Source organism: Sinocyclocheilus anshuiensis, unplaced genomic scaffold, assembly GCF_001515605.1.
Source record: "Sinocyclocheilus anshuiensis isolate Anshui unplaced genomic scaffold, SAMN03320099.WGS_v1.1 scaffold1576, whole genome shotgun sequence".
Classification (NCBI taxonomy): Eukaryota; Metazoa; Chordata; class Actinopteri; order Cypriniformes; family Cyprinidae; genus Sinocyclocheilus; species Sinocyclocheilus anshuiensis.
In genome coordinates this window covers 1,027,846-1,039,288 of record NW_015557202.1, presented here as the reverse complement: position 1 = coordinate 1,039,288, position 11,443 = coordinate 1,027,846, and the positions used below count along the sequence as shown (strand labels likewise).

Sequence of the window (11,443 nt, the reverse complement as noted above, 5' to 3'; positions counted from 1 at the left end):
GTCACGAAAACAAATTCCTCGTATGTGTAAACATACCTGGCAATAAAGCTCATTCTGATTCTGATTTAGATTTGCATAGCGTATTCGACAGTCTGAAAGGGATTTGTTTCTGTATGACAAAATCACATGGGCAATTCTCTTAAGCTTCGGAAAGCTGTGGGACTAGATCCTCATTTGGAAATGAGATTAAAAGGCTCAGTAGTTCAGGGCTTTTTCAGTTTATCTTGAATTTAAAACCTTCATGACTTCTCTGGCATCATTAACTGTCTCACCATGTCCTCTGTGCTACAAAGTGCTTTTCAATAAAGGATGCTTTGAGCTCAGATAGAAGACTGTAATAATATTGAACTAGCAATTGCATTATTCACTGTGAGATGGATGCAAGGGCATTCCAGAACAAATTTGGCCTTTTTTTTTCTTCCTTTTTCCTCTGTGCTTTGGACAAGCTATGTTCAAGCCATTTTCATGTATGCTTTCCTTGGAAACTCATTCTCTTCAAATTTGAGCAATGCATTTTAAATAATTATAATAAATTGTCCATTTCCTCACACTAATGCTTTGACTCATCCACTCTTTTTAAATCTATGGTCACAAAGAACAAATTGGAACGGAAGGCAGAATCAATCACCGTAAATATGTATCATTTCACATTTTAGCCCACTAAAAAGGCTGTACATTTTTTTTTTTTTTACAAATGTACAAAAATCTTGTGGCATGGTTTTTATATGTAGTGAAGAGTCAATAAAAGACATTGCTTATTTGGCCAAAAAAAAAAAAAACTGGTAAAATCGCAATGTATTGCTGTTTTTGTTTTTGTTTTTCTTTACTGTCTAGCTTAGAAGCAAAAATTTAATATAAATAAATACATACATATATAAATAAAATAAAAACTACTGAATAATTATTCATTTTTATTTCAAAAATCTTGCGGAACGCACCTTTAAAGCACTGTCATAATGCCAAATGAGGATGAGCGGGTAAATGATGTGAAAAATTTGCTTTCTGTTGAACAACCCTCCCCGTTCCTCAATAATGTCCTCTGTTCAGCTGATCAAACTGGGACTTTGTGATTTAAGGAATCTGCCACAGATGAGTTAAGAGACTCGGTGCCCTGCGCTCTCTACATTGCTGGTAATACATCAGGTGTCTTGTCAGCTGTAGCTAACTGACAAAATCAATACAGATGCATCCAGGGACAAGATGTGCTACTAAGATGCATTACCAACATCTGGGCTTTGATCCCTAATACAAATGAGGTCAAGTGAAAAGTTGGCGGTCAGAAAATGTGCTTTACACCCAACCTGCCACTGAAGAAACTGAGAAAGCGGGATGGCAAGGTGTATCTCATGCTGTGATGGACTTGTCATTTCCTTTTTACCCCTCAAAAACCTGGTATTAATAGCCGAAAAGTATTAGCAATTTAATTATAAGATAGGAAAAAAGAGTGTTTAGTTTCATTTTGTTAAGGAGCTATACAATGTTACTCTCTCTTAATGCATTTTATTATAAAAGCTGCTTAATTATTGAATCAACGCCCACTGTGATCGAAATTATGCCCTTTCAACCCCTCATTCTAATGATTTTTGAATAGAGAACGACTTGTTGAATTGTAGAGAAGCTGGTTCTTTTGTAGAAATTTCACTCTAACCAAAATACTGGAGAAATTAAATTGTCTTGCTTTCCCGTTACAAAATATGGCTTCCTAGGAAGCAGTTCTTTTGCAGGAAAATCTTTCTCAACTGTTGCAGGCTATTTCATGTAAGCAACTTGAATCTACTGTAGGGCACCTGCCGCAAGAAAGAGGATATGAAGCTTATAACTTAAGGTGTGAAGGCACATTTTATCCCATTTTCCAGGCAGGTAAAAATAAACCTGTCAAACCTGGACTCGGCATCACTAGCTTGGGGAAAAGACAGAGAAAACAGGCATGAAGTTGAGAAGGTAGCGTAACTTTAGTGTTAGGGAATGTTATTTTTAAAATTAACACACACACACACACACACATACAGTACACAGTATATATAATATGAAAACAAATAGGTGTAGAAACAATTTTCACTCAGAAATTGCTTGTAAATTTATTTCACAAATAATTGCAAAGAAATGACAAGTAACACAAAGACTGAAATATATTTTCTTGTAAAACATACTGCAGTAATCTTTGTTTTATTTACAACTTTGAGAAGTTTTTTTTTTTTTTGCAGTGTGGACTTACAGTATATCTGTCCTATTACCTACTGTACATCATGTCTAACAGTACTCCTGAAATCCTGTTAATATTGGAAAACCAAATACACAATAGTACAACACACGGCAACACAAATAAGCATCTTATTTATTATTGCTTATGGCTGTGATGCAGCCATGTATGCTGAATTTACCATTTACCAAAGATAAAGGGATATTATGACAGATCAGAGAATGTTTAAAGGTAATTTTTATTTATTAATTTTTTTTTCCTCAGTGTCCTCCTGGTTTGAGCCCGATGAAGGATGGCAGCGGTTGCTATGACCACCACATTGTCATTGACTGCTCTGACGGCTTTAATGGGGGCTGTGAACAGCTGTGCCTTCAGCAGCTGGCACCTCTGGAGGAGGACCCTACTCTCTACAACATCCTGATGTTCTGCGGGTGAGATTACACACTTTATACATGCTTAAAGACTATATGATAACTAGATCTGGACATGTTAACAGGGCTTTTTTTTCATGATCACAGTCATGCTTTTTTTTTTTAAACAGCAGGGTATGTGCTTTGTATGTGTATGTGTTTTTTTGCAACCTGCTATTTTTGAAGACTGAATGTCTGCTGTTTTCTTTTGAATAATGTCTTGAAATTCACAGTAAGTGCATTATGGTTAGTTCAAATTATTATTCATGCAGTTCACAGCACCTTACAGTAACTTTTTTTTCCACATTCTTTTTTAGTCTGCAGTGGCAGTTTGTGTCTGAGTGTGAATTGCCAAATTTTTACCTGTTCCCACATTTCTGTCTATATGTTTATTTAAATTGAGTGTGAACTTGGCTTCAAATTAAAAACTGGCAAACCTGAACTAGTTGAAACATGCTAATATCATCACACATTCACCTGCAAAAAAATGTGGTTGGTAAGATATGCAAGCTGAATTTACATGTTATTTTTCTGTAGCTTGCTAAACAATATTTGTCACATGCTGACAAAAAATTAAAAATTAAAAATAATAATTATTGCAGTTTGTAACATTTTTCAAGTTTGGGGTCAGATAAAAATAAAAATAAAATATTTTTTTAATGTTTTCGAAAGTCTCTTATGCTGACCAAGGCTGCATTTATTTGATCAAAAATACAGTAAAATCAGTAATATTGTAAAATATTATAATTTCAAGCAACTGTTTTCTATTTTATATATATTTTTAAAACATAATTTATTCTTGAGATGGTAAAGCTGAATTTTCAGCAGCCATTACTAGAGTCTTCAGTAGTAGTCACATGATCCTTCAGAAATCATTATTAATATGCAGATTTGGTGCTCCAGAAACATTTCCTATTGTTATCAATGTTTAAAACAGTTGTGCAGTTTATCAATTTTGTAGAACTGTGATACTTTTTTTCAGGATTCTTTAATGAATAGACAGATCAAAAGAACAGCATTTATTTGAAATGGAAAGATTTTATTTTATTTTATTTTTTTCTATGTAAAAGTTTTTACTGTCACTTTTGATCCATTCTATGCATCCTTGCTGAATAAAAGTATTAATTTCTTCCTTATTTAAAAAAAAAAAAAGTATATATTAATCTTTTTACGAGAACTCAACTGAAATGCCATTTCTCTGTCCTGTCATGTCTTGGTGGAATTGCTGTTACTCTGACATGCCATCACATGCATCACACAACATTAACCATTCTTTGAACTTCCAGACTTTTATGTGCCAGCTGTATTGAATATGACCCATGCAGAATAAATAGCCATCTTCTTGCATCTTCTTTCCTGCTAACACAACCTTTTTCCTGACCTATTCAGAGTCTCAGAGATCATTCGCTGTTATAGGCATGTCGCTTCGACTAAAGTTGGCAAATGCGCATAATTCTCTTTTTCTCTGGAGATCCTAATAATGTGACAGGCAATCTGAAGCCACTTAAATCATTGCCTGTGTTACGGATGTGCAACCGAGAGGATGTGTCTCACCTACGCTGATGACAGCTTCCTGTAAAACAGTAGTGTGTTACCAAGAGAAGTGAGACTGAGCGTTTATGCCCTGACACCTCTTTCTCTCTGTTGCTCGTGTAGTACAGAGCAGACGTGACAGCTTAGTTTCAAAGTCCCATAAATATAAAAGACTCCTGTGAGCCGTCACACTATTAGAATGATACTGTTTTGCAGTAAATAAAAAGAACTGCCAGTCTTAAATTCATGACAGATGCTTTGCTGTGAGATCATTACCCCTGGGTAGTTTTGAATGCCGAACTAGTTCTTCACATTGCTCTGTTTCAGTAAGCAATGTCTTTATGATTTGGGACCAACCCCCCACCAAAATAAATAAATAAATAAAATAAAGTAAAAATAAACTTATGGGACAAATAACACAATATGAATTCAAAACGCTATAAATGTTCATGCATTCATAATGTACACATTGATGCCATACATAATATTTTGTGTAATGTGATAAAATCTTTTAATTTAACTGCAATTGCAATACGCTGAAAAAAAAATGGCCGTGAAACAATTTTTTTTACTCATGAATTGCTAGTAAATTTCACAAATAATAACAAATAAATGGCAAGTGACTCACTGAATTAAATGTGAAATTTTGAAATAGAAATACTTAAATAGTATAGTAAAGCATATTCCAATAATTTTAAGTTTTATTTACAACTTTGAAAGATCATGTTTGTTACAGTGTGCATCTTAATGGTTCCCTATTCATGGTAAGATGTTTAAAGATACATATTTGTTCATTTAAAAAGTTCAATGTTTATGCTTGTTTTCAATTGATAACTGATTCCATGAATTCTTTGATTGTAGTATCCATTATAGTCCATATAAAATGCATAATAAATAAACATGATTTCATTCTTATTTCTACTTTTAAACAAAATTATAGTAAATCATCCATCACCAGTACTTTGCATAGTCAAGTCAATGAACGTAACCTACTTTATTGGCAGTGTACTGTATACTGGATGTTAGAAGCAGCTAAAATCATAATAATAAGATCATTTTGATTTGACATTTGTTGGTCACTGCACAAGTCCCATATTCTCATTTGTATGATTTCAAAGTTTTTGATGACTTTACTATTATTCTAAAATGATAAATAAAGAAAAGTATCATAAGGTATAATTTCTTTGGAATAATCTTACTTTGGCAGACATCTACTCTTCTTTCTTCTCTTCCTTTAGCTCATATCTTTTTCTCATTGCCATATGTTTGTAGATGTATTGAAGATTATAAGAGAGGAGCAGACGGTCGCTCATGTCAGCCGCTGTCAGAAGCCTGCGCTGAGGGAGTGGACTGCGGGGACACAGCTGACATCCCGGCCAACCAGACTGTGTTTGGGGACCTCTTCTACGGCTACAATAACCACACCAAAGAGATTACATCAGGACAGATCCTTAAGGCTTCCTTCAGGTGAACATTTACTAAGTGCTTGATTTTACCAGTGCTAAGGGTCACAGATGACTTATTTTCACCCATTTTTAATAGCAATATTGTGCTGATAATGTGAAATGTGGTGTGGAATTTTCTCTGTACCTTTCTCTTTGATGTATTAAATCAGAAGTTTGTATGTCCAGTTCGGAAATATGAATTATGTGCCACTGGAGCCTGTACAGTATGTTACAGTGATCCTAACAGGCTAAAGTGGTGTTCTTTAGCTTGTTTGGTTAGTGGAGTTAACTGTTAATCATACCACATATCATCCACTGGCTTGCTTTATTAAATTTTATTTTAGAGCTTTTGCCAGTTATATAGAAAGGACAGTAGTGAGGAGACAGTATATGATAAGGAAAAGAGAGAAGGATAGGATCAGGAAATTACAAGTCGTAGCATGTGCACTTCCCGCCCTGGCACGTCCCTGACTGAAAGTGGCATATGGCTTTTCTATAACGGTGGGAATACTAATCTGATAAAACTCTAATACTGAACAAAAATTTGATTTATTAATAATCACCATACACAATTTAGATGTAACATGCAGTATGCCTTATACATATATTTAAATATGTGCCAGCGCAAGAAGATGGCCTCAACTAAGCGATTCTTGGTTTGTACAAAGTTTCTTTTTCACCTACTAAATGTTTTAGGGAATTGTTGTTGTTTGTTGTTGTTGTTGGAACTGCCAGCATTCTTTCTAATGCTGCTTTGGAACAATATCTATTGTGCTAACAAACAAAGTGAATTGAATTCTTTCCACCAAGTATTTCATTTCGTAAGCCTGTAACTCTTAATGCAGAATTATTTATTTATTTATTTAGCCAAGCAACCTAGTGCATAAATATATAATTAATCTGAAGGTATATAATTCATCATACATATATCATTCATATAATTCCACATACGCCAACAAACAGTTTATAATTTAGTAAAGTTAAAGGGATACTCCACCCAAAAATGAAAATTCTGTCACCATTTACTCACCCTCATGTTGTTCCAAACCTGTGTGCACTTCTTTCTTTTGAAAAAAATAAAAATAAATGGACTTTTCTTGTATGGCCAAAAAACAAAACAGAACTTTTTTTTTTTTGCTTCACTATTGATAGCATAAACTGTATGTCCAGTGTAGTCTGCTGTATACACAGTATTTGTCAGAAATATAGTTCTGTAGTTCTTAAATGCACTGCAGTCACACTATCCAATCATCAAGGCTAATTTAATAAAAGCGCAATTCCTGTGAAATACAGCACAGCAGAATTTCTATCTAGTTACACACAAAGACACTTTAAAGGTTCCTCTAATTAAAAGAGCGCTGTGTTGTGCACTGTGGTCAGCTCAACCTAAAGGTCACCATGCAAAGTCATTGACGGCCCTTAAATTAAACACGGACACTTACAGACGCAGTGTCCTGCAGCAGTTTATCCATTTACTCCACATGATTTGATTGGTGCGGTATGGGAGGTGGGGGACCTGACTGATGGAGAAATAGTGGGAGGAGAGTTAATATTATCAAGAAGCCAAATCTCAAAAGCTCTGATCTCATTTGGAGGCACCCGGAGAGACGTTGGGTTTAGACAGCCTTTGAAAAGCACAACTGGCCCTCATGCTTCAGGATTTACTCTCTGTGCAGTTCTCTTCACCTTTTGAGAGGCCTGGGCCTAATGCGAGCTCTAATTATGTGGAATGGCGAGGAGCAAATTAAAAGTAACCATAAGCAAGTTTGGTTTAATGGGTCTTAATTTGGCCAGCTAAAGCTACTAGATCTTCAGTTGAACAAAAGGAGGATACGGCATGTTCATTAATCCTTCATAGAGTATCGCAGGGCTTCGACAATTAATTTCAGACCCGAGGAAATAGTCAAAATGCTGGTGCTCGGGAGCAGCAGCGGCAGGAAATGAAATGTTGTTTGATGAATTCACTGTTGTTTGGTGAATTCAATAAGAATAAATAGTATTCGCTAATATTGCCATTTATTTGTATGCAGTGTTTCTGTTGTTTTAGGGCCTGATTCACTAAAGAATCTGTTAGTTGCACGATACACACAGAATATGTGCTGAACACCTCAACACAATTTGCACACAAGTTGGTTGTGAATGTTCAGATATGGAGGATTAAGCAGACTTCTAGAATCTGGTTCCTGACTCGACGCTTTAAAATACAGAAAGTATGCTTGACTACATAACTGTACATTACTATTTCAGTCTGAGTTCAGTACGTTATTATTGTTATTTATTTATTCATTTATTTTAAGTGATTAATACATTTATTCAGCTAGGAAACAATCAATTGGTCAAAAGTGACAGTAAAGACATACATCTTATTTTTCAAAATTTTACAAAAGATTTTAATTTAAAATAAATACTGCTCTTTTGAACTTTCGATTCATTAATGAAACTGAAATGTATCACCGTTTCCACAAAAATATTAATCTCTACAACTGTTTTAGACTGTGACAAAACAAAGAAATGTTTCTTGAGCACCAAATCAACATAGTAGTATAGTTTCTGAGGGATCTGAAGGATCTTTGTGACACTGAAGACCAGAAATTCAGCTTTACCTTCGCAGGAATAAATTACATGTCAAAATACATTAAAAAAAGAAAACAGTTATGTTAGGTTGTAATAATATTTCACATTATTTCTGCTCTTACTGTATTTTTGATCAAATAAATGCAACATTGGTGACCACAAGAGGCTTCTTTCAAAAACATTAGAAAAATATTACCGATCCTAAACTTTTGAACAGTAGTGTATATGTCAAGTTATAATGCCCTTTTTTTAATCTTTCGATTATCTTTTCTTCAAAAGAAATTCTTTTAACACCTGTTTTGCCGCTTTGCAGTAGTAGCACAAATAGGATTTTCTGCATATTGTTTATAATAAGAAGGGTATATGCACTGAAAAGAAAGACAGTGACTTTAAATATTAGAGTTCAATTTTAACATATTTAGTGCCATGTTTAATGGATTTTGAGTGCCAAGACTACATGCAGAACTGTTTAATGAATTCACCCAGTCTTCTGTCAATGAGAAAGTGAGATGTAAAATGGCAAATGATTTATATTTTCATATTACATCAACTCATATGCATGCAATGTACACTCAATAAATTCAGGAGGAATTAAACATATACTTACAGAAGTAACTCTGATTCATTTCTTTCCATAATTATGCAACAGGGAAAAGAGCAAGCAACTGCCAGATAAAACCCATCCAGAGGTTGAAGTTGTTTATTATTCTGTTTTAAACTTACACAAGGTCGTGTGTTTCCTTTGGCGCTTCACCAAAAGTTACTACCCACAAGTCTGGGTTGTCACACAGCAGCTGCTTTTACGATCTGACTCATATCTGAAAGGCATGGTTACATTTTCATGCTGTTTAATCCTGAACGTGAAGTGCAACGCATTTCCTGTGACAACCTGCCCAAAAGACAATGCAGAATGTATTAGCTCCTGTTTGATGCTTTTTAGGTTAATGGTGTTTTTAGACAGATGAACATGCCATTTTGAAAGCCCTGTATTGCAGCAAGGGTGTCAGATTTATTAAGCTTGCTTTTCAAAGCCGAGATAATCTGAACAATGAAGTGTTTGAAGTAAACAGTTTTAGATCATATTGAAAATTCTGATTATCAATTCAGTTCAATTTAGTGTTTTGGCAAAAGTCTCAATTTGGTGTCTATATAAAGCACACTTCATTCAAACATAAATATTCTTTCATCATTTATTCATATGTCAGTGTTTTTTGTCCAAACAGTGAAAGTCAGTGGGGTCCAGTATTGTTTGGAGCCCAGTGACTTTCAAAATATCTTTACTTTTGTTTTTGATAGAGACAATATTATCACCTTCTCAAAAACAAAACCTCTTTTTTTTTTTTAACCCTAAGCAGTCTTCTAGCTTGTATTTGAATCTTTTTCTCCCCCATGTTTCCTTTTTTAATGCTAACGCATATCTCTGTATCTGTTAAACACACAGATATTATGACAGTGAAAGAATTTGTCCATTCCAGTCAGTTGCATCTCAAAATACCAGTCTGTTGTGCTTGCCAATTGTCAGCGTAATTTAGCTTTTAGTTCATCCTAGTTTGGTACCGTGTATTTGGAAGCCAACTGCATGTTCATGCTCATCATTTTAATTCTACATAGTCTTTTGAGATGTAGCATCTGGCATGTTGCAAGCCGAATCGGCACCTCCCCAAGCAGTAATTGACATGTTACAGTGCCATTTACAAAAATACATTAGTGTTATTTTTGTGCCAATTTTATGATTGCCACAAAAATGTATCTGTATTTGTATATTCTCTCTTTCTTTCTCTCTAATAATAACAGAAATGTGGTAAATTTGTGAACATTCTTTTAGTATTCTGAGCTTTAAATCTAAGCACCTCCATTCAGTGTTAATGGAAAAGTACAAATTAAGATGACAGGTAAAGTTTGTCAAGACAAACCTAGATTTTGGCTTGCTGCCCTAGTGAAAAATAAATATACTTAAATGCATCTGAAATACATTTATTTCATGCTAAGTATACTAAACATACATTTTCACATGTATGTACTTAATAAAAAAAATAAGAAATGTAGAAAGTTACAGAGAATATCAGAGCGTCTAAATAGAAAATTAAAGGGAGGCATACAAATTCTGACAACCCAAACTTTACTGCACATTTTTTAATTTTGCACACACCACACACACACACACACACACACATACATAGGGGTTTACACATTGCGTTCTTCAAATGCAGTACACTGAGTGTGGGTTAACCACTGGATGTTGCACTCAAGGCCGTGCTGTAGTCTTTATCCAGAATCTCCCTATGGCACTGCTGCCAAACTCTCTAGCTTGTTGAGAAGCAGTCTTGTTGAGCAGCAGTCCATATCTGTGTACCATTGCGTTTGTAGAGCAGAGTGCAAAGAAATTAAGAAAGTAAATTATGCAAACATTTTGTTGACATCTTAATTAAATATACTATACACAGGCTTTTAGAGATCATTCAAAATACCCATGCTTACTTCCTCCTCCATATCTTGTGTGCATTGCCAGGCAGGATTTCATTTAGATTTCTGTCTTATCATCATGAGACTTTCCACCTAAAAACATGTGCCCTTTCCTAATTACTTTCCCTCTCCTCTGGGTTCCAGCCTTAACCAGTTTCACTTCCATTGCTTCCCAGTGTGCTTTGAGCTGGCTTTAATGAATTTTTTAGTGCCCTTTGTTCTCATTAAGACTTTGCAGAATCATGATTAGGACTACCTCTCTTAAAATCTCCCAGTTGGGTGTTTCTATCCACAGCAAGAAACTCAAAGCACTACCTTTTTCCCAGCACTAAATTAAAACATCACACACAGGCTGTGAACAGTCTGATTGTTTTTAAAAGCCTGAAGTCTGAGCTATTTTCAAATGGCTAATTTTTTTTCTTCAAATGCTCTTCTTGCTTTCCCTTATAATTAGAATTTTCTCTTATAAATGGAATGTTGATTTCAAGTTTTCAGTATGCTGTGATATTACCACAGCTATAACATAAAATATAAAATCATTTCTATACTTAGAATTATATAAAAACCAATACTTTTAATCATTATTAATTATAATTATATAATGTAATACAATTTTTCTGTTTGTTCAAGCATCTTAACCATCTGTTTAACTGACCAGCGGCAGGTTGAGGGAGTGTTTGGGCAAACTTCTTCGGCCTCAGTTCTGTGTAGTGGCACAGAAATGACACACTTCTGCTTTAAACAAGCTAAAAATACTTGCTCAAAATTCAGCCATTCTTGATTAATTCCTTCGGCCTTACATATTATGATTAATTATG

General features: G+C 34.6%; 1 protein-coding gene across 1 annotated transcript in view; it reads left to right on the top strand.

Annotated features, from left to right (window-relative positions):
• The window catches only part of LOC107678919 (astrotactin-1-like), a gene marked incomplete at its 5' end in the record, with an annotated part of 189,441 nt that overhangs the window by 78,612 nt on the left and 99,386 nt on the right, over positions 1-11,443 (top strand). Inside the window, 2 exons of the mRNA XM_016474321.1 lie at positions 2,465-2,631; positions 5,416-5,610. Of these exons, the coding sequence (XP_016329807.1) occupies positions 2,465-2,631; positions 5,416-5,610 (362 nt within the window). The remainder of the gene's footprint in view (positions 1-2,464; positions 2,632-5,415; positions 5,611-11,443) is intronic.